Source organism: Musca autumnalis, unplaced genomic scaffold (assembly GCF_047663935.1).
Source record: "Musca autumnalis isolate F117 unplaced genomic scaffold, ASM4766393v1 scaffold_3, whole genome shotgun sequence".
NCBI lineage: Eukaryota > Metazoa > Arthropoda > Insecta > Diptera > Muscidae > Musca > Musca autumnalis.
Genome location: NW_027411866.1, coordinates 256,167,485 through 256,194,875, shown reverse-complemented (window position 1 = coordinate 256,194,875; position 27,391 = coordinate 256,167,485). Strand labels below are relative to the sequence as shown.

Here is a 27,391-nt window from a genome sequence, read left to right as displayed (position 1 = left end):
CTATCTATAGAAGAGTTTTAGGTCTTCTATCTATAGAAGAGCTTTAGGTCTTCTATCTATAGAAGAGCTTTAGGTCTTCTATCTATAGAAGAGCTTTAAGTCTTCTATCAATAGAAGAGCTTTAAGTCTTCTATCTATAGAAGAGCTTTAGGTCTTCTATCTATAGAAGAGCTTTAGATTCTCTCTCTATAGAAGAGCTTTAGGTCTTCTATCTATAGAAGAGCTTTAGGTATTCTATCTATAGAAGAGCTTTGGGTCTTCTATCTATAGAAGAGCTTTGGGTCTTCTATCTATAGAAGAGCTTTAGGTCTTCTATCTATAGAAGAGCTTTTGGTCTTCTATCTATAGAAGAGCTTTAGGTCTTCTATGTAATAGAAGAGCTTTAGGTCTTCTATGTAATAGAAGAGCTTTAGGTCTTCTATGTAATAGAAGAGCTTTAGGTCTTCTGTGTAATAGAAGAGCTTTAGGTCTTTTATCTATAGAAGAGCTTTAGGTCTTCTATGTAATAGAAGAGCTTTAGGTCTTCTATGTAATAGAAGAGCTTTAGGTCTTCTATGTAATAGAAGAGCTTTAGGTCTTCTATGTAATAGAAGAGCTTTAGGTCTTCTATGTAATAGAAGAGCTTTAGGTCTTCTATGTAATAGAAGAGCTTTAGGTCTTCTATGTAATAGAAGAGCTTTAGGTCTTCTATGTAATAGAAGAGCTTTAGGTCTTCTATGTAATAGAAGAGCTTTAGGTCTTCTATGTAATAGAAGAGCTTTAGGTCTTCTATGTAATAGAAGAGCTTTAGGTCTTCTATCTATAGAAGAGCTTTAGGTCTTCTATCTATAGAAGAGCTTTAGGTCTTCTATCTATAGAAGAGTTTTAGGTCTTCTATCTATAGAAGAGCTTTAGGTCTTCTATCTATAGAAGAGCTTTAGGTCTTCTATCTATAGAAGAGCTTTAGGTCTTCTATCTATAGAAGAGCTTTAAGTCTTCTATCTATAGAAGAGCTTTAGGTCTTCTATCTATAGAAGAGCTTTAGGTCTTCTATCTATAGAAGAGCTTTAGATTCTCTCTCTATAGAAGAGCTTTAGGTCTTCTATCTATAGAAGAGCTTTAGGTATTCTATCTATAGAAGAGCTTTGGGTCTTCTATCTATAGAAGAGCTTTAGGTCTTCTATCTATAGAAGAGCTTTTGGTCTTCTATCTATAGAAGAGCTTTAGGTCTTCTATGTAATAGAAGAGCTTTAGGTCTTCTATGTAATAGAAGAGCTTTAGGTCTTCTATGTAATAGAAGAGCTTTAGGTCTTCTATCAATAGAAGAGCTTTAAGTCTATAGAAGAGCTTTAAGTCTTCTATCTATAGAAGAGCTTTAGGTCTTCTATCTATAGAAGAGCTTTAGGTCTTCTATCTATAGAAGAGCTTTAGGTCTTCTATCTATAGAAGAGCTTTAGATTCTCTCTCTATAGAAGAGCTTTAGGTCTTCTATCTATAGAAGAGCTTTAGGTATTCTATCTATAGAAGAGCTTTGGGTCTTCTATCTATAGAAGAGCTTTAGGTCTTCTATCTATAGAAGAGCTTTTGGTCTTCTATCTATAGAAGAGCTTTAGATTCTCTCTCTATAGAAGAGCTTTAGGTCTTCTATCTATAGAAGAGCTTTAGGTCTTTTATCTATAGAAGAGCTTTAGGTCTTCTATGTAATAGAAGAGCTTTAGGTCTTCTATGTAATAGAAGAGCTTTAGGTCTTCTATGTAATAGAAGAGCTTTAGGTCTTCTATGTAATGGAAGAGCTTTAGGTCTTCTATGTAATAGAAGAGCTTTAGGTCTTCGATGTAATAGAAGAGCTTTAGGTCTTCTATCTATAGAAGAGCTTTAGGTCTTCTATCTATAGAAGAGCTTTAGGTCTTCTATCTATAGAAGAGCTTTAGGTCTTCAATCTATAGAAGAGCTTTAGGTCTTCTATCTATAGAAGAGTTTTAGGGCTTCTATCTATAGAAGAGCTTTAGGTCTTCTATCTATAGAAGAGCTTTAGGTCTTCTATCTATAGAAGAGCTTTAAGTCTTCTATCAATAGAAGAGCTTTAAGTCTTCTATCTATAGAAGAGCTTTAGGTCTTCTATCTATAGAAGAGCTTTAGATTCTCTCTCTATAGAAGAGCTTTAGGTCTTCTATCTATAGAAGAGCTTTAGGTATTCTATCTATAGAAGAGCTTTGGGTCTTCTATCTATAGAAGAGCTTTGGGTCTTCTATCTATAGAAGAGCTTTAGGTCTTCTATCTATAGAAGAGCTTTTGGTCTTCTATCTATAGAAGAGCTTTAGGTCTTCTATGTAATAGAAGAGCTTTAGGTCTTCTATGTAATAGAAGAGCTTTAGGTCTTCTATGTAATAGAAGAGCTTTAGGTCTTCTATGTAATAGAAGAGCTTTAGGTCTTCTGTGTAATAGAAGAGCTTTAGGTCTTTTATCTATAGAAGAGCTTTAGGTCTTCTATGTAATAGAAGAGCTTTAGGTCTTCTATGTAATAGAAGAGCTTTAGGTCTTCTATGTAATAGAAGAGCTTTAGGTCTTCTATCTATAGAAGAGCTTTAGGTCTTCTATCTATAGAAGAGCTTTAGGTCTTCTATCTATAGAAGAGCTTTAGGTCTTCTATCTATAGAAGAGCTTTAGGTCTTCTATCTATAGAAGAGCTTTAGGTCTTCTATCTATAGAAGAGCTTTAAGTCTTCTATCTATAGAAGAGCTTTAGGTCTTCTATCTATAGAAGAGCTTTAGGTCTTCTATCTATAGAAGAGCTTTAGATTCTCTCTCTATAGAAGAGCTTTAGGTCTTCTATCTATAGAAGAGCTTTAGGTATTCTATCTATAGAAGAGCTTTGGGTCTTCTATCTATAGAAGAGCTTTAGGTCTTCTATCTATAGAAGAGCTTTTGGTCTTCTATCTATAGAAGAGCTTTAGGTCTTCTATGTAATAGAAGAGCTTTAGGTCTTCTATGTAATAGAAGAGCTTTAGGTCTTCTATGTAATAGAAGAGCTTTAGGTCTTCTATGTAATAGAAGAGCTTTAGGTCTTCTATGTAATAGAAGAGCTTTAGGTCTTCTATGTAATAGAAGAGCTTTAGGTCTTCTATCTATAGAAGAGCTTTAGGTCTTCTATCTATAGAAGAGCTTTAGGTCTTCTATCTATAGAAGAGTTTTAGGTCTTCTATCTATAGAAGAGCTTTAGGTCTTCTATCTATAGAAGAGCTTTAGGTCTTCTATCTATAGAAGAGCTTTAGGTCTTCTATCTATAGAAGAGCTTTAAGTCTTCTATCTATAGAAGAGCTTTAGGTCTTCTATCTATAGAAGAGCTTTAGGTCTTCTATCTATAGAAGAGCTTTAGATTCTCTCTCTATAGAAGAGCTTTAGGTCTTCTATCTATAGAAGAGCTTTAGGTATTCTATCTATAGAAGAGCTTTGGGTCTTCTATCTATAGAAGAGCTTTAGGTCTTCTATCTATAGAAGAGCTTTTGGTCTTCTATCTATAGAAGAGCTTTAGGTCTTCTATGTAATAGAAGAGCTTTAGGTCTTCTATGTAATAGAAGAGCTTTAGGTCTTCTATGTAATAGAAGAGCTTTAGGTCTTCTATCAATAGAAGAGCTTTAAGTCTATAGAAGAGCTTTAAGTCTTCTATCTATAGAAGAGCTTTAGGTCTTCTATCTATAGAAGAGCTTTAGGTCTTCTATCTATAGAAGAGCTTTAGGTCTTCTATCTATAGAAGAGCTTTAGATTCTCTCTCTATAGAAGAGCTTTAGGTCTTCTATCTATAGAAGAGCTTTAGGTATTCTATCTATAGAAGAGCTTTGGGTCTTCTATCTATAGAAGAGCTTTAGGTCTTCTATCTATAGAAGAGCTTTTGGTCTTCTATCTATAGAAGAGCTTTAGATTCTCTCTCTATAGAAGAGCTTTAGGTCTTCTATCTATAGAAGAGCTTTAGGTCTTTTATCTATAGAAGAGCTTTAGGTCTTCTATGTAATAGAAGAGCTTTAGGTCTTCTATGTAATAGAAGAGCTTTAGGTCTTCTATGTAATAGAAGAGCTTTAGGTCTTCTATGTAATGGAAGAGCTTTAGGTCTTCTATGTAATAGAAGAGCTTTAGGTCTTCGATGTAATAGAAGAGCTTTAGGTCTTCTATCTATAGAAGAGCTTTAGGTCTTCTATCTATAGAAGAGCTTTAGGTCTTCTATCTATAGAAGAACTTTGGGTCTTCTATCTATAGAAGAACTTTGGGTCTTCTATCTATAGAAGAACTTTAGGTCTTCTGTGTAATAGAAGAGCTTTAGGTCTTTTATCTATAGAAGAGCTTTAGGTCTTCTATCTATAGAAGAGCTTTAGGTCTTCTATCTATAGAAGAGTTTTAGGTCTTCTATCTATAGAAGAGCTTTAGGTCTTCTATCTATAGAAGAGCTTTAGGTCTTCTATCTATAGAAGAGCTTTAAGTCTTCTATCAATAGAAGAGCTTTAAGTCTATAGAAGAGCTTTAAGTCTTCTATCTATAGAAGAGCTTTAGGTCTTCTATCTATAGAAGAGCTTTTGGTCTTCTATCTATAGAAGAGCTTTAGGTCTTCTATGTAATAGAAGAGCTTTAGGTCTTCTATGTAATAGAAGAGCTTTAGGTCTTCTATCTATAGAAGAACTTTAGGTCTTCTGTGTAATAGAAGAGCTTTAGGTCTTTTATCTATAGAAGAGCTTTAGGTCTTCTATCTATAGAAGAGCTTTAGGTCTTCTATCTATAGAAGAGTTTTAGGTCTTCTATCTATAGAAGAGCTTTAGGTCTTCTATCTATAGAAGAGCTTTAGGTCTTCTATCTATAGAAGAGCTTTAAGTCTTCTATCAATAGAAGAGCTTTAAGTCTATAGAAGAGCTTTGGGTCTTCTATCTATAGAAGAGCTTTAGGTCTTCTATCTATAGAAGAGCTTTTGGTCTTCTATCTATAGAAGAGCTTTAGGTCTTCTATGTAATAGAAGAGCTTTAGGTCTTCTATGTAATAGAAGAGCTTTAGGTCTTCTATCTATAGAAGAACTTTAGGTCTTCTGTGTAATAGAAGAGCTTTAGGTCTTTTATCTATAGAAGAGCTTTAGGTCTTCTATGTAATAGAAGAGCTTTAGGTCTTCTATGTAATAGAAGAGCTTTATGTCTTCTATGTAATAGAAGAGCTTTAGGTCTTCTATGTAATAGAAGAGCTTTAGGTCTTCTATCTATAGAAGAGCTTTAGGTCTTCTATCTATAGAAGAGCTTTAGGTCTTCTATCTATAGAAGAGCTTTAGGTCTTCTATCTATAGAAGAGTTTTAGGTCTTCTATCTATAGAAGAGCTTTAGGTCTTCTATCTATAGAAGAGCTTTAGGTCTTCTATCTATAGAAGAGCTTTAGGTCTTCTATCTATAGAAGAGCTTTAAGTCTTCTATCAATAGAAGAGCTTTAAGTCTATAGAAGAGCTTTAAGTCTTCTATCTATAGAAGAGCTTTAGGTCTTCTATCTATAGAAGAGCTTTAGGTCTTATATCTATAGAAGAGCTTTAGGTTTTCTATCTACAGAAGAGCTTTAGGACTTCTAAGTAAACAACAGCTTTTGGTCATCTCTCTATAAAAGAGCTTTAGGTCTTCAATTTCGTACACAAAAATGGGCTTAAAAAATATTGTGATATCGTCATACATAGTCCATCTAAAAATGTGCTATAAGTAGGCCCCAAAACCTATGCTCGCTTGAAGTTTGATGCCAGCCCTTCCCCCCTTAACCAAATTTTTGTCGAGTACACTCTCACTATTATAATAAACTAGAAATATATTATTCTATTAAATATGTAGATATTCCTATTAGTGTAAGCAGTTTTAAAGAAACTCTTCTCTCTTCGCCACTTTGAAATACTTTCAAATTGTAATCCTTATAATTTTAATTACGAAATATGAAAACTCCCTCAAATGTGTGTATGTATATTATTTGTTTATCCTATTCATAATAACTCAACCATTACAAATGATATTCATTGAAATAATATTTTAATTATATTTTATTGATAAAAATGTCGTCCTCCCTTGTAGACTGATTACAATGGGAAAGGGGGGCGACACCATAACGGCGTTACAGTAGAAAATAAAATTTTTGCTTAAGCCCTTGTTGTTATTGTGTGTGAATTTTAGCAGCTGACTTTCTTAACATTTTTTGTCTTTTGCTAAGCAATTTTGTTTGCAAGTCGATTTGAAAACAAATGCTGGTATTGAATTTCTGTTTGAATTCTCCGTCTTCTTGTTCTTCTTTGTTATGCTCTGTTGTCTTGTGTCTAAGAAATCATGTTTTCTCAATCAATTTTTTGTCAAGTATGAGTCATAAGTTATGGGCCCACCACCCACAAGGTCTGTCTCCATTGAGGCCACCACCATCATAATTGCCAGACATAGTTTGATAAAAAAAGTGTCTTGTAGTAAAATCACCACCACCACCACCTCCATCAACATCACTTGTGCTAAAAGACAGTTGGGGTCACTATTTTAAAACATTTACCACCCAATCCATCCATTTATGTATGCTAAGAACCCCTCTCAACCCCCTGCCTCTTCGTTACTTAAATCATAAAAGCAGTTACAGTTATTCATTTTTCCGCTTTTTGTTTTGGATATTGTGGGTAAGTGGATTCCTTGTGTGCTTGGCTGACTGCTTGCCTTGGGGGTGGCATTGATATGCTTATATCCTTCCCACCGCCCCCAGCCAAGCAAACCACCAACCAAGCCGCCAACCTAGAAAGCGTACAGCTCTGGTTATATGACATGTTTTGTTTATAACGTTTGTTTGTTATTTGTTCCCCGCCTGGCGCCTAGTGTGATGATGGTGGGGCACACTAAAAGAGTTTTAGTATTTATTGGAAAAAGCAGCAGCAGCGGCAGCAGACTAACCAGACATTTATGGAAAACAAACAAGAACATTTATTTAGTGAAATGAAATGCCATGGCAAAACTATGCATAAACAGTGGGACGTTTGCTAACATAAGAATAAACAAAAATGAGACATTATAAATTTTAATTAAAAGGGAGGTGAGCTCCTAACAAATGTCACTAAGGAGCTGTTACCAGAGGTTTATAGAATATCTTTGGAAAGTCGACCTTGTAATCTAGTTGTATAAAATACCTTCAGAATGTCTTCTAAGTATAGAGAAGACCCTTGTATTGCCTTCTGTTTTTAAAAAGGCCCACTGTACATTCCCCGTGAAAGTTCGCATACACCTAACATAAATCGACGCTTAATTTTATTTTATGGTTCCTTGCGCTCATTCTCTTATTCTCCACCTGTCTCACTCTCTCCCTCTCATTCCAAGAAAGTATTTAAATTTTCGAAAAAAATATATTTTTATGTTTTGAAAAGCAAACTGCAAACAAGAAATCGATAACAACTACAACTAAAATATCCACAATAATAACAACAACAAAACCATGACTATATATATCACAATAAAAATGTAATATTAAAACAAAAACACGTTAAGGTACTTAAAATTGCCACCACTGAAAGCTATCAAAACTCATAAATTTTAATAATTTTAATTATGGTAAAGTAAACAACAGCAATAAAGTATCCATAAGCAATTAGACATAAAAAAACAAGGACAACAACAAAAGCAATATTTATTGAAGACAAATTTAAGAAGAATTATTCCAGACTCTTGAAGAAATTTTGTCCCTTATTTTGAAATATTTTCTTAATTTGGGGACATTTTCATTTCATTTGAAAGCAACAACTGCTGCCCAACTGTTTCACTATTAACTCATTTGTTTTGTACATACCTTCCATAACAAATAGTCACCTTAATTTTGTGAATAATGTTGTCCCACAAATGTAACCCTTCGACCGCCCAACTACATACTCCAACATAATAACACTGGTGACCTCATATGACTTCTCTATGGCTGGTCCCTTTACAGTCTGAGACGTACATTGCTACATACGGACATGTGTAAACTTACACATCATGATGTATCAACTTACCACAATTGTACATACATATGTATGTATATACATATTTATCTGCTTGTCTTCTATTTGGTTTTATGTACTATAGGTACAGGTGACTTAAAGCGTACTCGTATCATAATTAGTTATAATCGGATTTGGCACCAAATGTACAATTGAAGAAACAACAAACGAAGACAAAAAAGGGAAATAAAGACAAAGCTCTTTGTCTTCTTTAGTACGTAGGTTATTGGATACACGACAAGACAACCTGATTCAAATGACTCTTTGAACCGATTGGTCAAAGTGGGTGATTGATTTTTCTTAACCAAACTTACGTAGCGGAGCGAAGGGGAAACCTTTTTGGCTTTAAGTTAAAAAGAAGAAATCATTAATTTTAATGGAAAAATGTGTCATTACAAATTCGAAAAAGAGTCTTATGAAAAACAAAAGTGCTTAATGATTGTCCGGGGGATTGAGAGGTAAATGATTTTTTTAAATATTAATTAGGTTTTTTATTTTTATTTAATAAAATTTGTTTTCATTTTATTAAATAAAAAATTGAGATAAATATATAGTGGAAAAAATATAAAATAAACTTTTTAAAAAAGAAAAATATGTCTTAATAAATCATAGAAAATAAGTTATAAAGAAATATTTATTAAAAATTAAAATATTTTATTAAATAAAAATATCACTTTATAAATCTTAAAAAATAAACTATAGAAAATATTTCTTACAAAATAAAATATTGTATTAAATAAAAAATTAAAATTTATATAAAATTTTATAATAAATAATATAATTTGTAAAAAAATATCTTGCAAAATGTGCTTTTCTAATTGTAGAGAATATCTCGTAAAAATAAGTCAAAAAGTCATGAAATAAAAATAAATTAACTAAAAAGTTATCAATAATTTATAAAAAAATATGCCTTTATAAATCGAAAAAAAATAAAGTACAAAAACTATTTCTTAAAAGGAATATAAAATAAAAAATATTGAAAAAGATAAAATTTATTGATAAATAATAGAATATAAAATATAAGAAATGTACTTTAAAAATTTTACTTTCTAATTCAATTCTTAAAAAATAAAATATTTTATTAAACAAAAAAAAAATTGCAAAGATTGATAAAATGTATTTAAAACCACAGAAAATAAATTATAAAAAATATGACAATGTTTAATGTAATTTTTGTTGACCTTAGGACTATCTATTTTTCTTAATTTATGACTTTATAAATATATCCCTTTATAAATCATAAAAAAATAGATTATAAAAAATATTTCTTAAAAAAACAAAATAGTGCATAATTAAAACATGGGAAAAACTTCTACAATTTTATTTTAAATAACAGAAAATAAAACAAAATCTTAAAAAGGTGCCTTTCTAAAAAAATATATCAATTAAAGCATAAAAAGCATTAAAAATTATTTATAAATAATAAAAAATGAGTTATAAAAAAAGTTAAAAGGACATAAAAAATATGCCTTATTTCTTAGAACAAATATTTTATTAAATAAAAAACAAAAAAAATAAAATTTATTGACAATTAGCCGATAGTATTAGGTGCTATATGTTAAATAATTTTATAGTAATTTTTTATTATAATACAAAATATAAAATTATGAAAATATGCATTTATAAATCATAAAACAATAAATTTTAAAAATTTTCTCTTAAACAATTAAAATATTTAATTAAATAAGGCCGATAGCCCTAGTTGCTAGTGATTTTTTTATAATTTTTTATTATGATTTTTAATATTAATAAATATTTCAAAAATAAAAATAAATTTAATTAAATAAAAAATTTAAAAATAGGAACATTTATTTAAAATAATAGTAAATAAATTACAAAAATAAAAAATATTTGTTAAAAAAATATAAATATAAATATTTTATAAATGTTTGATTCTTAGAAAACAAATTATAAAAATATCTTAAAAAAATAAAAATAAATTTAAAAAAATAAAAAAATAAAAAAAATAAAAATAAATTTATTTAATAATTTATTTAATAATAAATAAATTTATTTAATAATAAATATTCCAGAAATGCTAGATTTTCCGTTGCCGGAAATAATAGAAACTTTTTTGTAAAACATTCATATTTCATTAAAATTTTATATAAAAAATTGTTTTAACCACCCCTTTCTTCGATTTCCCTTCACATAGTCCAAGAAAAATCTCATTTAATTACTCTCGAAAATGCCCATTATATTTATTATCCTTTTGCCGGATATCCTTTCTTCATACAATACAATTTGACGCCCTTGGACAAATAGAATTACCAATAAATGTTGGAATTCTAAAGAAAAAAAAAAACAGGGGAAGCCGGCGAAACACCCTTGAACATAACCCTTTGATTAAAATGACCACAAATTAAGTTTCTGAAGTCGTTTGTTGTTGGCTGTTGTTGTGTTGCATGCATGAACATATCAAGCCAGTGTAACACATTATTGCCATGACGGGAGAAAATATATATTTTTATTAATATTACCACAAATTAGTGGCTCATACCATTCATTGCCTCAAAGTGCACAACACAAAAGAAGGCTCCCTTTTGATAATTTAAATTTTTGTGGGCTAGGGCTCCTTTTTCTTTGGTGTTGTTGCTGTTGTTGTTTAAGGATATTCAAGTCTTCCAGCTAAAGCGGTCGATTTCTTTTGTTTTGCATTGCCCCAGATAAGAAATCCTCAAAAAAAAAGAACAAAAAGAAACCCAAGAAGTAGCAGAAGTCGTTCATAGATGTTTCCCCAATATTAGGGTAATTTCATTTTTAGTTTGCAAAGTGTTAAGAGCATGAAAAAAGGAAGTTTTACGGTTCATTGTTGTAGTTGTTGTTGCTGGCGCTGTTACGACCTTATTTTGTTACCGTAATTTAATACAAGTTATATACAGCAAAGAACCCTTTTTTTCTTTCTTGTTGTTAAAATTTGTTTTGTTGCGCTGTTGTCTTCTTTCTTTGCCACCACTACTTGCTTTTAATCATCTTTTAGTTAGGTGTGTGTGCGTATTTATGTAAGCTATTAACAGCCTAGAGTTGCCAAGTAGATGTGGAAGAAAAGTTTCCGAGCTACGAAAAAAGGTAGTAGGAACCTTTCCAGTGATTTTTTTAACAGAAAATATTCTTTAAAAATTTTTAAATCGTAGATGGTTGCCTGCTCTGTGATAGATGACTTATATGGACATCTACTCTACCATTGATCAATAATGTGGAGTGCTACTATAATGTAGATAAACAATGTTATGAATCTATATCAAGGTAGATGAACAATTATTACATATAATTTACTACTGTACAGAAGATGAACAAAATATACATCTAATATATCGTAGATGACTGATAAAGACATATACTCTAGTGTAGATGAGGAATAAGGCCATATACTACACAGTAGATGACTAATAAGGACATCTAATCTAGATAAGATGGTCAATAACGATATTTAATCTAAAATAGATGGTCATTGAAGTCATCTACTCTACAGTAGATTATCAATAAGGACATATACTCTACATTTGATGACCAGATTTACTCTACAGTAGATTACCCTATGGACATCTACTCTACAGTAGTTGACCAACAAGGACATCTACTCTACAGAAGATAACCAATAAGGACATCTACTCCAAAGATGATGACCAATAAGGACATCTACTCATTCAGCAGAGGACCATTGAGGTCTTCTACTCTACAGTAGATGAAAAATAAGGACATCTACTCCACAGCAGATGACTAATATGGACATCTACTCTACAGTAGATGACCAATATGGACATCTACTCTACAGTAGATGACTATTATGGACATCTACTCTACAGTAGATGACCAATAAGGACATCTACTCTACAGTATATGACCAATATGAACATCTACTCTACAGTAGATGAGCAATATGGACATCTACTCTACAGTAGATGACTTCTACACAGCAGATAATCTATATGAACATCTACTCTAAAGTTAGATCACAAATATTAACATCTACTCTTTAGTAAATGACGGATATTTACATCTACGCAAGTGTGGTCTGCGGTGCAGTGCGCCCATTTTGAGTTACCTAGCTACAGTAGCCAATATATTTGTCTACTCTAAAATAGACCACAAACATCTTCTCTCGAGTAAATTATGGATATTTTCATCTACGCAAGTGTGGTCTGCGGTGCAGTGCGACCATTTTGGGTTTCCTAGCTACAGTAGATGACGTTTACTGCTGCTGCTTTTGGAGACATATTTTGTAAATTTTGCGACCTTTGAATCCTAGAATCCTTTTTATGCTTGGCAACACTAACTCTTAAAGCTTTAACAATTACAAGTAGTTGTGAGGTTTGCTTTCTTCGAATTAATACATACACACATTTGGACATACAAGTTGAGTTCAGTTCAGTTGTGTGTAAAAATATGCAATCAATGACCACGGCGGCAGCGTTGAATGCACCAGTAAGAAAGAAGTATTCATTTTCATTTCATTGATTTTTTTTTTTTGCCTCAGTTACTACTACCAACTGGCGGCTGACGTTTGGAGCTGTTGGAGTTTTTTTGTGTGTCTACGTCGTAACGTAGTTTTTTTACTCACTTTACCTTTTAGCCTTAACTTCTCCCCTTCAACAGTTTTTGAAATAAATTATCGAACATGAATTGTCAGTGAGTGAATGACGACGACGATGATGATAATGGTGGGTAATGCGTTCGCTTGTCGCCGCCACCGCCACTATACGTGAACAAGTGGATGTACATATGTATGTACATGTGTATTTGGTGCGTGTATTTAGTAGTAAAATGTTGAATTTGTACGCATTCGTCCTATATGTCGTACATATATCAATCAGTTTTGTACGACGATCTTTGCTTTTTTTAAGTCACTGACGGCAATGATGATGAGGATTGTTTTAGTTTTTTTTCTGTTCTTCAAGTTGTAGTTGTTAAAAGTTAGTTGTTGTTGTTTTATTGTGTTCAGGTGTTCAACAAAACTTGATTTTTATTCACTTTAAAGAGATTGGTGTTTTTTAGTTTTAATTTTAGGTCTTCTTTCTTGAAGGTAGTTATTGTTTTTTGTCGCGCCGCCAGTGACTGGGTTTTGTTGTTGTTGCTGTTGTTTTATATTTTGTTTCTTGTGGTTGTGTTTGGAAGTCATTAAAACAAGGATTTCTCCCCTTTTTTTCTCTCGAGGTACGAAGTACTTGTGGCATTTATGATAATAATAACAATAATGTATTTATTGGTAGTGGTTATGAAGTTGATGGTTGTGGTGGTGTTGTTGTTGCTTTGACTGTGGTGTCTGTAAGGTAGCCTAGCTGGCCATAGTCTACCATATATCATTAAAGGATTAATTATTATGGTTTTTTATTTCTTCCTTAAGCCAAAAGGCGAGAATAAATATTTCATCTTAAGAAAATCAAAAAATTAGGGGAGATTTTTAAAACAGGTCCTTGTGTGGCCAGGATTTGTTGTATGCATGATTTTATTACATTAATACTAGCAAAACAAGTTTTAAAATATTATTTTACCATCCATAAAGGAAAGGGTCATCACCATCCAATGTAAGGGGTCTCTCTCAATGTTATTTTCAATATGTATGTATGTCTGTCCTGGTCCTGTTTTGATGTTATTTTAATAAAAAGAAACATGTAGGTTGCTGTTTCTTAGCTTCAATATAAAAAGAAAAAATAAAAGACTGGACATTTGGGTTTTTTATGATTTTGAAAGATGATCAAATTGCATAAAGGGATTGTAAAGATCTTTTCGGTAGATTTCTTGTATTACCAATTAGTGGGGAGCCTTAAGTTATGCACTCATATAATTTAAAGGATATAAAGTAACGGTCTTAGTTTGTGTTTAGGGGGAAAGAAAATTCGGCTTTTTGGGTTAACATACATAAATATAAATTTAAAATAGTGGGGAGCCTTAAGTTATGCACTAATATAATTTAAAGGATATAAAGTAACGGTTTTAGTTTGTGTTTTAGGGGAGAAGAAAATTCAGCTTTTTGGGTTAACATAAATAAATATAAATTTAAAATAAATATATATATAAAATATATATTTTTTTAGAAATCTGTATATTTTTGTTTCAAAGGATTTTATTCAATAATGTTCTATAATAATGTAATAATCAGTTTGTAGGAACCATTTCCATATTAATTTATTTAGTATACTTCAGGAAGATAGATTTATATTTGCCATTTTTTAAAATATTTTTTTTTATTTATCTTCTTTATTTACAAATCCGTTATCCGTTATGATTATACAATAATTTATAAATGTCTTGAAATATTTAATTTTATATTATAGGCATTATACAGACATGAACATCTCTACTTCTTGCAGCCAAAATCACACTTCTTTCATACTGGTAGCCTGCCCAATATTGAAGTTTTTTCAGCCAGTTCAATTCTCTCCTGCCTCTTCTTTTTTTCCTTCTATTTTACCCTTGGTATACAGAAATTTTAATTTTTTTAGTATGCTTAAATTTAAATTCCTTTTAAATGTTAAATTAATTTTTGTGTAACAAAACCTAGAGTTTAAACATTTTTCGAATAAACCACGTTACAATTTATTTTTATTAATATGAAATTTATTAAAATTAAAAAAACTTGCTGAAATGTCAATATGTACGATCATTGGCTAAGGGCGTTGCTCAAGCAATGTCATTTGTGTCATTTCAAGTTATTATGAATTTTTTTTGTTCATTAATTTTTAATTTTTGTATTAACAAATTTTCGAAAAAAAATCAAAATGAAAACAGATACAATAAACATAAATTATATGCAGCCATTCAATGTTAGTTGCTTTGCTAGAAGAAAAACGCCCACACAAATATTTTAGGACTCCACCACCATCAGCTCAGCAGACAGGTCGAGCAACATGTTACTTTGATGTGATGCCCACTAAACATCATTGACTTGGATGGCTGGCTAGTTGTTTGTCTAGCTTAAAAAAAGCTAACCACAATTTAAGCGTAGGTTGAATGAATTAACAGCATTGCTTATCATTTTCTTTTATTATTATGATTGTAGAGCCATGATATTTTTTTGTTAAATGTCGACATTAGTTCTTCGGTCAAAGTGTGAATTTAATTTACATTTTAACGAGCCACACAAGCACAAGGTGACACACTTCACTTATGTTTTTTTTTTTTCTTCAATCAAATGAAACCTTTTTCTTGTAAAAATTGATCATCGTTTTTTATTTTGGCGATTTGATAATATAACATAAACAAAGAGGGCATTTGTAAAACTAGTTTTTTGTCTTTTGTATAAATGCCTAATTTTGCTGGCCCATAAATAATCAGATTACCAGGAAATGTGAAATGTTATTCACCACCAAACAATATTGCGAGACGTAGACGTCTAATATTTTATTGATTTGTTATCGATAAATAAGTCTTCGTTTTTGATCTGGCGCCTAATCTTCACCATAATTGGTTGGCCAAAGCACCAGCATATAACGAAAAAAAAATATAAAAAAATTATAATAATACTAAATATAGAAAGGCACCAACGAATTATATAAGGCAAAAGGCGATAATTTTAATGGACCTATCAAAATCTCTGTTTGATATGCTTACAATGGCTTGTTTTGAGCTATAAATTTTATGACAGGCTGCCGTTAGAAGAGAACTTCATCAAAATGATTTGGTGCAGATGGTTTTCGTTCAGAAAATTAATAGTCCAAATAGAGCAAAGTCTTATAACAAAAGTTTTAAAAGCTTTCATTCTTTAAACAAACTGGGTTAAGAATTTATGAAATTAATCAAAAAAGGCCAACTTATTTTAGAATTTTTAGTTTTAAAGACTATAAATATGGGGAATTCTAAGTGAAATCGAACACTTTTGCAAAAATGGGCTTTTGATTTCCTTTATTTTTTGCTATGCTGTTCATCAGCAAAACATTTCAGTATATTTTCAGAGTTTTTTTTTTACTAGCGGTTCCAGAGATATCACGCCTTAAAAAAGTATAATTCTGTAAAAACTACTCATAACTTCTTTACTATTGGCACAAATAGAAAAAAATATTTTCTTGTACATTTTTTCATCATAAAAATAGATTAAATATTTAAAATCAATTTTCATCAATAATTGTACTCTTCGATTTTCTTGAAATTTGTTTGTATTTAACTTCGATTAATCACCACATCAAACAATAAAGGAAATAAAAAAAATTGAAAAAGTGTCCGATTTCACTTAGAAATGTCCATATATTTATTTATATAGAATAGTTTTTATTTATTTATTTTATTATTTTATTATTTTGTTTTTTTTTTTTTGTTTTACTGATTTTGGGTTTGGTGGTGTTAATACAATTCAGCGATGATTCAACTCGCTTACAAATCCAATCACTTTAGGCAAAATAACCGTTAAGCCATAAGAAACATTAACTTTTTCACACCATAAAATCGCAGCATGAACGATTTAAATTTCAATAAAACAATATTGCTTTCAATAAACCTTAAAAATTATTTTGAACATTTTATGGACCACATATTTCCGTTAAACTGCATTTGTCTTTTATTTGGAGGACATTAAAAAGTGATTCAGGTTTTCATTTCCTTGGACAAAACACTTCCGCTTTAGGCAACTTCACAAATTTTCTCTGCTTTCATACATTAAATATCATGGTGTTTAATGGTCAAGCTTTCTTTTAGAAAGGTTTAAAGAAGGTGACCCACAAAAACCAAAAACAAAGGAATATTATTATTACGCACTCATAAAAATTTTAACACTTCCAAAAAATTCCTTTAACAAAGAAACAAGTAAAAAAAATCAAAATTTAATTGTTGGATTTGTGTCATCATCTACCCACTCTTTCTTCTTTTATTCTCACATAGAAGAGATATGCGTGTCGATGGCCATAAGTGTTTAGATTTTTGTTACACTTTCTTCAAGAGGTATTTTTCATATTTCTTTTTTGTTTAAATAATATAATTTGTTGAACACAAAACACCGGAAAACGATTTAATGCCACTGTGCCCCAAGACGACAATAACACCATATTTCATTAGTCCAGCCCTAAATTACCAACACCTCATATGTGGGCTGTTTAGTCGTTCATTCATTCACAGAAAACAAAAAAGTTTACCTCCCCCCTGGGTAGTGAGTCAAGGTCTGCCTCATTGTTTTCAAGAATTAGTTGCCATTATCTGGGTATTACTGTAAATGACAATTAAACACACAAAATTAAACTTTGTTCAAATTTCTTTTGTGTGAAAAAAAAATTTGGGAATTTTTTTAACATTACAAAAGATTCAACATTAAGACATAATTATCTTCTCAACACTTATTTTGTTTATGCTGAAAGTTTTCTTCTTCTTTAGAGTTATGTTTCGTTGTTGTTGTTGGGCCCCCACATGCCTATCTAAAACTTCACTGGTTGCTGAGAGTGTGTGGCAAAAGTAGACAGGTGGACAAATAGAAAGGTAGAGACACATTTAAAATAGTAAGTAATTGTTGTTATCGCATGGGTCCACCAAACAACAACAACAACTTCAAAGTAAAAGAAAACTCTCAGCCACAATCATTATCGTCATCATCATCACCGCCATCATTGGTGATAGGAATTCGACAAACACCAACGGAAATAACAAATTTTCAGTAAGAAAATAAGAAAAAACAAAAACAAGATTGTTCGTCAACCAGCTAAGCCAGGGAGTCTCAGCTTCATCTTAGTAGCTGCTAGGCTGTGTTGCGTTTTCCTTATTGAATTGTTGTTTCCTTTTGGATTTTTCTACTTCGACAGCTAGCTAGCTAGCAACAGAGAAAATAAAAAACCTGAAACGGAAGCCCACTAATAATGTGGCTTTTTAATCGAAACCAAGTTATTGTCGTTGTCGTTTAAGACCGGCCAACCAACCAACCGGTATGAGAAGGAATGTTTTGTATGAATCAGCTTGCCGGCGTAACAAATCTATGAATGAAAGAATTGAAAATGGATGGTATGGCTATGGGATGCAATCCCGCATACATACATACATACATGAATGCTTGGGATGGATAGCTGTGATTGATACATTAAAACAGAGCAAAAGATTTTGAGTTAAGGTAATTTATTATATTTTCTTGGTATTGTTGACTGCTACCGCTCTACTCTAGGTGGCTGTTTGGCTGTCACGGAAGTCATGGGGTCATTTGAAATAGAACCTAGAGCAAAAATGTTGAGAAAAAAACAGCTTATTGTTTGATTGCCAGCAAGAAAATTTCTTTGAATAGTTACAATGTGGTATAACTAGAAAAATTGTTGTTGTGCGTGAGAAAAAATGTTCAGCAAAACACCTGTGTGTTTGTTGGATAGCTCCCCTTAAGTTGGGGGGATTCAAGTTCAAAAATAAATATTTCCTTCCAAAAAAAAAAAGAATAAAAACAAAAAAAAAAAAACAATTATAATAACTAAAACTACAATTATACGCACCACAAGTGGAAAGCAAAATAGTTTTTATTGTAGCCCCCCTGCTGGCCATATTAATTCCAGAAACTTTGATTGCCGGCTTATTGTCTGTCAGTGGGCCAAAAAGAAAAATCAAAACCCCACTGTGTTTGTGTGTAATTGTAATAACATTTAATAAACATTACCCAGATAGCATTTAGAAGACTGTTTTTTCAAAAATCACATTGAGGAGTCTTTTTAGAGTCCTTTTGGTGATCAAAAATTGATTAAGTCGCTTGTGTGATCAGAAAGGGACTCGAAAGTGACTCCCTGTAATGATTAAAAAGAGTTCAATTGAAAATACAACAACAAATGTGTAGCAATCACAAATAAATCATTGAGGTGTTTAAAATGTGACAATTTTTTGTTATTTATTGTGACATTTTGATCATCTGGAAGATTGAAAAATGCTTAATCAAAAAAGGGTCATACAGGTGTTTGAAAAGTGATTATAATTATGTATACTCTGATCATATTTTGAACAGTTAGGTGATTAAAAACTGATTGCTTTGTTTTATTTTTATTTGGTTGTAAATAAAAAAATAAAATTCTCATATACACTTTCTACAAAATTTTGATATAAATGTAACGTATAATATTAAAGGTACAGACAAACACAACACAACAGGTTTTGCCAAGTCAAATGAAGAAGCAGTATACTAACCACCAAGCAACATAAAGGATAATTAAAAGACATATCAAAGCAGAAAAGACTATAAAACAAAGGAAAGAAACAAAGAAGAATAAAACGAAAATTTTTTAATTTATTTCGTCTAACAAAAAGACTCATAAATGACTCGCTAAAGACTCATAAATGATTATAAACATGACTCTAAAAAGACTCGAAAAAGGGTCCGAAATTAATCAACAAAACACCAATAAGTGATTGAAATACGACTCGAAAAAGACTCATTTGTGATTTGTTTAGAAGAGTCGCCTGAGGTTATGTTTTCCTACCGACAAAGGAGTCATTTATGATCAGAAAATGAGCTCATATTCTAGCTTTTTAATCGTGCAGTCGTATCAAAAAAGACTCGAATTTGATTAAAATTTTAAAAAAATGCTGACTGGGTAATTGTTTTTCTCGATGTGTATGTGTGTGTGCCTTCATACCAGGAAACCCGCCATAAAACCAAGGAAGACACCTTAATAAAACAACAAGAAGTTATTTGTTTTTATTATTTTTTTGGTAACAAAGAAACTGCCTAGGAATGCATCCATCATCAGGTGCAGTGTAACTAACTGTGTGTTAACAGTTTGGCGGAAAAGTGGCCAGCTAAAAAACCTGTCGCCATAATCTCTGGGAATATCTTCACACATATCAAGGTAATCATTTTTTGAGCTTTCAGACAGTTTTTCCATGTGAACATAGAACTGGATTATTTCAAGAGAAAAACAATTTAAAATTCTTGGTGTTTTGAAGGGCATAGAAAACTTAATATTTTGTAAGCGTATTTTGGATATAATTTTGTAATAAGAAAATAAGAAACAAACAATTCTCACGAAACTAGGGAACAATATAAACCATTTTCAAGCTAAGCGGAGTTTTTGACAAAAAATAGCCAAAGTTGGAAACAACAAATTTTGAAAAAATGTTCCTCAAGGCTTCCACTTAATTTATGCTTACATATATCTTGTTTAGTGATGTTCTGAACGGCAAGCAGTTCATAAATTGGGTAGTTTTTTCCAGTTAATTTTAAACCTTCATGTTTAGCTATTGAAAACCCTATTTTCAGGTCCACAACTCTTGAATCAACATGTTCCAATATTTAATCAAAATTTTTCCATGTTAAGTCAACATGTTTCAAAGGTGAGTCAACATGTTGCAATGTTGAATCAACATTTTTAAATGCTTACCTAACATGTTTCAATCTGGAATCAACATTTTTCAATGTTGAATTAACATTCCCAATGTTGAATTAACATTCCCAATGTTGCATCTACATCTCCAAATATTAAATGAAAACTTCTACGTCGAATCAACATGCATATATCCCATAAATGTGTGGTTTTAGTCAAATTTACAACCGATACGACCTCCAAGTTTTCAGATCCACAAATCTGGAATTAACATTTCACCATGATGAATCAACAAGTTCCAACATTGGGACGTGTTAAATGTTGAGCCAACATTTTTCAATGTTTAATCAACGTGATCCAATGTTGAGTCAACATTTTTCAATATTTAATCAACGTGATCCAATGTTGAATCAAAATTTTTCAATATTGAATTAACATTTCTCATTGTTGAATCAACATTTTTCAATGTGAAATCGACATTATTAAACTTTGAATTAAAAATATCTGGAATGTTAATCGAACATTGAAAACTGTTGAATCAAGATTGAAACATGTTGATTAAACATTGAAAAATGTTGATTCAACATTGGAACATGTTGTCTCAACGTTGGAACATGTTGATTCAACATGGAAAAATGTTTTTTTTTTTTATTAAGTTTTTTCTAGATTTGTGCCTTTAGTCAAAATTTACAACCTCCGAGTGGCTCTTAGTTTTCCCTGAAGCAGTATTTGTATATGTTTTATAAACAAACCCGATGTTGAATAAACATTTCCTAATGTTGAATCAACACATTCAGCGCTGAATCAACATTCGAAATGTTGGATTAATGTTAAGACAACAAATTTCAATGTTGAAATTGGTTGCCTCAACATTTTCTGATATTGTTTAGATCAAATATATCTGTAACGCCAGATTTTAAATACTTTAAAAGGTTTAGCCCGTTTTCGCTTTCCAAAATGTGATCATGTGTTGTTTCAGACCCCATATATGAGACCCCATATATATATATTGCATTGATCATGTGTTGTTTCAGACCCCATATATGGAGGTAATTGAAAGGAATTTGCGATTTTGTTGCTATAATTTACAAATGAATTTCGAATTATATGGCCCATAACTGTGACATTTTGAATAATTTAGCCAGATTTTAGATAGACAAATTTTAAATGTACCCCCCTTTTTTAATTTATTTTTTTTCACTTATTTTGAACCAATGTTAACCTTTCCTCTAATTGATTTTTCTCTCTCTTTACAGTTACTTTATTTCAACAAAGGTCAACTCCCGTTGTTTCAGAGGACTTTCATCTCCACCTCTACTAACAGGAGTTGAGTCTACAACAATCTTTATCACACCACCCCATTATCAAGATGTCTTCTTCTTCGACTTCTACACGCACTCAAAACTTTCTCAACATGTTGCTGCTACACTCTCTACTCCTCATCTCGCTACTGCTATGCTCGGCGGAAAGTAAATCTTCAAATCTCTTTACACATTTTCAAAATCAACGTTTTGCCATGGAACCTCAAGATCAAACAGCTGTGGTGGGTGCTCGTGTCACACTACCTTGCCGCGTTATAAACAAACAAGGTACCCTCCAGTGGACCAAAGATGATTTTGGTTTGGGTACTTCTCGGGATTTGGCCGGTTTTGAAAGATACAGCATGATTGGCAGTGATGAAGAGGGTGATTATTCCCTGGAAATTTATCCCGTCATGCTGGATGATGATGCCCGTTACCAGTGTCAAGTTAGTCCCGGTCCTGAAGGCCAACCGGCAGTACGTTCCACATTTGCCAAAATTACCGTTCTCGTACCGCCAGAAGCACCCAAAATTGTCCAAGGTGAGGTGATCTACACCACAGAAGATCGCAAGGTGGACATTGAATGCATATCGGTGGGTGGTAAACCAGCAGCTGAAATAACCTGGATAGATGGTTTTGGTAATGTCATAACTGATAACATTGACTATACCATTATACCCATGCCTGATTTGCGTAGATTTACTGCCAAATCTGTATTACGTTTGACACCGAAAAAGGAGCATCACAATACCACCTTCACGTGTCAGGCTCAAAATACCGCCGATCGTACATATCGTTCGGCCAAGATACGAATTGATGTCAAATATGCCCCCAAGGTTACAGTGAATGTCATTGGTGGTGCTGTGGGTAATGGTCGGATTTTGGAACATTCTCAGGTGCGTTTGGAATGTAAATCAGAAGCCAATCCCAGTGATGTGCGCTACAAATGGTACATTAATGATGAGCCTATTAGTGGAGGGCAAAAAACCGAAATGATTATTCGAAATGTTACAAGGAAATTCCATGATGCCATTGTCAAGTGTGAGGTACAAAATTCCATTGGCAAAAGTGAGGACAGCGAGACATTGGATATTAGCTGTAAGTATTACAATTTTTTAGAGGGTAACTGAAAGCAGTTTCTAAAATATTATTTTATTGTTTCTTTGATAGATGGCCCCACCTTCAAAGAGAAACCCAGATCAATTGAGGCCGACATTGGCAGCATTGTCACACTGAACTGTGAAGTTGATGGTAATCCCACACCAGATATTGTTTGGATTCAACATCCCATTGATAGGGTAAGTTGGAAACATGGAAACTTGTTCAAATGCAGAAGTTTTAAAATATTTCTTTTTTGTTTTGTTTTTAGGTTGTTGGCTCCAGTTCAAATTTAACCTTCAGCGTTAGCAATGAAACTGCTGGTCGTTATTATTGCAAGGCAAATGTACCCGGTTATCCTGAAATTTCTGCCGATGCCTATGTCTATTTGAAGGGATCTCCCTCCATCTCCTCGGCCCGCACCCAGTATGGTTTAATGGGCGACACCGCCCGCATTGAGTGCTTTGCAACATCTGTTCCTCGGGCCCGCCATGTCTCTTGGACTTTTAATGGCCACGAAATTAGCTCTGAAATGGGTCATGATTATTCCATTTTGGTTGATGCCGTTCCCGGTGGTGTCAAATCAACTTTGATTATACGCGATAGTCAATCCTATCATTATGGCAAATACAACTGTACAGTGGTGAATGACTATGGCAATGATGTGGCGGAAATTAATTTACAAGCTCAAAGTAAGTAAAGAAAAATGAAAGGAAAAAAACAAATAAACATTTTGAAATAATTTTTAGTTTTCCGAATTTAAAATAAAACGTCGTTTTTATCAAAAAATTTCAATGTTGCATCAGCATTTTGTAATGGTGCTTCAACATTCTCCATGTTTTGGCAACATATTGAATGTTGACACTTCACTTCAAATGTTTAGCAACATTTGAATACTGCAGCATTAGATTTAAACGTTTATTAAAAGTTATTTTTCCATAATTCATTTAAAATACTAATTTCAATTTTTTCTATTCCTTCTTTCCTTCTATATTACAGAAAGCGTCCCTCTCCTGATGACCATTGTTGGCGGCATCTCGGCTGTGGCCCTGCTTATGATCATTACAATCTTAGTTATTGTCTATTTCAAGTGTAAAAAACGTTCCAAATTGCCACCTGCCGATGTCATTAGCGAACATCAAATTACCAAGAATGGCGGTGTGGGCTCCTGCAAAATGGAAGCCGGTGATCGTACCTCCAACTATAGTGATCTCAAAGTTGATATTTCCGGTGGCTATGTACCATATGGTGATTATACTACACACTATTCTCCACCGCCCCAATACCTCACAACATGCTCCACCAAATCGAATGGTAGCTCTACAATTATACAAAACAATCATCAAAATCATTTACAACAACAAATGCAGCAACAACAACACCAACAAACATTGCCCATGACATTTTTAACAAATGTTAATGGTAGCAGTAGTTTAGCTGGTAGCATAATTACTTCACGTGATATACGACAAGATAATGGACTTCCTAGCCTACAGTCGACAACGGCGTCTGTTGTTAGTTCATCGCCCAATGGCAGCTGTAGTAATCAAAGTACAGCAACACATGTTGTTACCTCATCAGCAGGAGGACCACCAGCATCAGCTGTTGATCCACGTTTTAGTGCCATTTATGGTAATCCATATTTAAGATCATCGAATTCATCGCTGTTGCCACCACCCACAGCTGTGTAAAAAGCCACCAAATTGGTGAAGAGATTTAGGATTTATGTTTGTATGTATGTATGATTTAATTTTCTCAAATTGAAAGTAAGTGTAGAACAAAGACTGAAATTCTGTATATATACACGTGTGCATCCATCAACGATAACTACAGACATAAGTAGACAAACAAAATGTCATCATGGTTTTGGAATGCTTGGATTGATTGAGACATTTTTTGTGGTGACCAGGGGAAAAACTTCGAAGGAAGGTGGTGAAAGCCTAACTGGCGTTTGAGTTGTTGGTAATTAGCAACCTCCGAGTTGGAGTGGAATTTAGGCCCTAATGTGGCGCCCAACGTTGAGATTTAGGGCATTGAATACCAGGCGAAATTTGCATGGTAAGAATGTGTAAAGAAATGACGACCAACGTTGAGTTTTAGAGCATAGAACACGAAGCGAAATGTGCATGGTAAGAATGTAGGAATAAATGGCGCCCAACGTAGATTTTTGGGCTATTGAATACTGGCGAAATTTGCATGGTAATAATGTGGAAAGAAATGGCGCCCAACGTAACCTCCACATTATTTTGACCTTGAAAATTATAGCTTCGTTCCCGTATTTTTAATAAGAAAACTAGTAAAAGAGAGAAATGTAAAAAAGTTGTTCTCACACAAAACTTTTTTGAAATAGTTCGGGAACGGAAAAATGGAAAAAACTGGAACAAATGTCAAAGTCGGCGTACCAGCCAGTCAGACGCCGGCAACCATGTTACTATTTTTTACACGCTCGAATTTGTCGAGTAAAAAGTTTTTAAAGAGAGCGTAATTCAGCGCCTATTTTGTTTAAAGAGAAGTGAACATTTTACAACTTTTTTGTGTACAGGAACAGTTTTTCGGGTAAAATGTGTAAAAGTCGTAAAAATTATAAAAACTTTTTAGTTCTGGAACAAAGCTTATATCTTATCTTATATATGTATCTACGTTGGCACCCAACGCTACGCCTAAGTTAGTAGACTTTTGGGCCATTGAATACTGCCGAAGTTTGCATGCTAAGAATATGGGAAGAAATGGCGCCCAATGTGACCTCCACATTATTTAGACTTTGAAATGTATGTCTTTGTTGAAAGTCAAGGTTGTTTAGATTGTCGAAAAGGCACAGAATTGTGGAAAAACCAATAATGTATTTTGCACCTGCTCACAAATCGATGGTTGTGCGTTCGTGTTTGGAAAAAAACCCTTATCGTGCCTCAACCACCGTATTCACCGGACTCAGTCCCCGCTGACTTTTTCCACTCCCAAAAAACAGCTTTTAAAATACGGGTTTTTATTCACGATTTGGCTTAGTTTTGATTCCAAAGAATTCGAAACTACCTCAATGTCTTCAGAAACGTATATTAAATGAAAAAAATCAGCTGCACTACAATAGCAACAAAATGGCGCCCAACTAGTAGCTCAAGCGTTTATATGCTTTGAGATAATTTTTATTTGATTCGACTGCTAATTCAAAGGCAATTGATTAGAATGACGAATTTTACAAAGGTGCAGGGGCATAGTAAAACTGGTGCCTAAAGAGGGGATATCTCTTTCAAGACATTTGAGTCAATGTTGATTTTGCTTGAAGTAATTAAATCTGACCTTTTAGTCGTAATGACATTTAATATTAATTCAAAACATTTAATAACGCCCAAAGAAGGTAATTCCCTTTCAAATCTCCCAACTCACCAAAAAACACATGCTCAAATCCATTACCAAGCCCCGATGATGACCAACCAATCCTATATAACTAAATTTGTAACGAAAAACTGAACAAAGACTTAAAACTCGAAATTTTGTAAGAAACAATGTCTCTCTTTAGAAGCCATACAACAAGAATTTGATGGCATTTCCGGTCCGTTAAAATAACTGAAATAAATAGAACAAAAACTGCCGCTCTTTTTCTCCTTCCTCTCGCCATTAATTTTCCGAAATGTTGAATTTTAGCCTTAGATAAACGAAGAAAATATTGAACAAAACAGAACAGAAAAACGAAATGATAAACGAAACAATTTATTAGAGGATTTTCTTTTCGAAAATAGTATTTTTTTGTTTTTAAAATTAGTTTTAGATTTATGTTTCTTTTAAGCTTAACAATAAATAAGCCAAAGTACCTGATAGACCTAAGAACAACTTGTTTTAGATTATTATTTTTTAAAGACAGAAAACCAAACTTGAATACAAAATATTAATTTGTAATTCACAATTAAATTTAGTTTGCTAGCCTTAAAAGATTTATTTTTAAATTTAACAAAAAAGAAAAACAAACTCGAAACAAAAACTTTAATTGGAAACTGTATATATAGAGTCCCACTTACTACTTAAATCTTCTAACTTTAAATCTTTAAGTACTTAGTAGTATGTAAACGATAGCCAAAATGTATAACCTTCTCCTTATAGTATTTAGAAAACATTTACCTTATAAGTATCGATATATGTATGTATATGGGCTTTACCTTAATCATGATGGGGCTTTTGGGAAATTTTGATTTTCCAGGGCTTTTACTTGGCTTTAGTTTCTGATCAAAGCATGTCTGCAATTACCTTGAATGTAGTGTCTTAAAATTTGTTGAAATATTTTGAAAAACAAAACAAAAAAAAAACCAAACTCATCATTGTCATCATTATTAATTAAAACAACAATACTTGTGCTTTTGTGTACAAATCTTTTGAGAAAAAAAAAAAACAACAACAAAAAGAAATTGAAAATTATTTTTTAGCTTACTATTAAATAGTATTTTATGCAAAAGTGCAAAATTTTATAAAAAACGAAACCGAAAAACAAAGCCTGCTACTATTTACACTCAACGAACAACAAAAAATCATAACTCATTAGCCTTTCACATAAATGCACCTAACTTACAATGGAACACTCAAACACCCACACATACCCACACACAACTTGCTTGGTTTAGCCTGTATATGTTTTTTTTTTAAATTAAACAGAAAAACACAAAAAATCCAAAAATAATATTTAATATATTTTATGCTATTATAAATAATTTTTTATACCGAATTGCATTTCTATAAGTATTTTTTATGTAAAACTAAATTGTTTCTTTTTGTTCAGGCATTATAATCATTTTCAATATATATAAATATGTAAATTAAAAAAACACTGTT

The 27,391-nt window shown here is 32.2% G+C and overlaps 1 protein-coding gene across 2 annotated transcripts in view; it reads left to right on the top strand.

The window, feature by feature from the left end:
- Positions 1–27,025, top strand: part of rst (irregular chiasm C-roughest) — a 47,786-nt gene extending 20,761 nt beyond the window's left edge. The window contains exons 1-5 of one of the 2 annotated variants that reach the window (XM_073978056.1): positions 19,483–19,703; positions 21,434–22,576; positions 22,649–22,776; positions 22,848–23,268; positions 23,576–27,025. In XM_073978056.1, the coding sequence (XP_073834157.1) occupies positions 21,547–22,576; positions 22,649–22,776; positions 22,848–23,268; positions 23,576–24,267 (2,271 nt within the window). In that variant the 5' untranslated portion in view covers positions 19,483–19,703; positions 21,434–21,546 and the 3' untranslated portion in view covers positions 24,268–27,025. Of the gene's footprint in view, positions 1–19,482; positions 19,704–21,433; positions 22,577–22,648; positions 22,777–22,847; positions 23,269–23,575 lie in introns of those variants that run through there. The other variant, XM_073978055.1, reaches the window with a different exon arrangement.
- Positions 27,026–27,391: the final 366 nt, after the last annotated feature.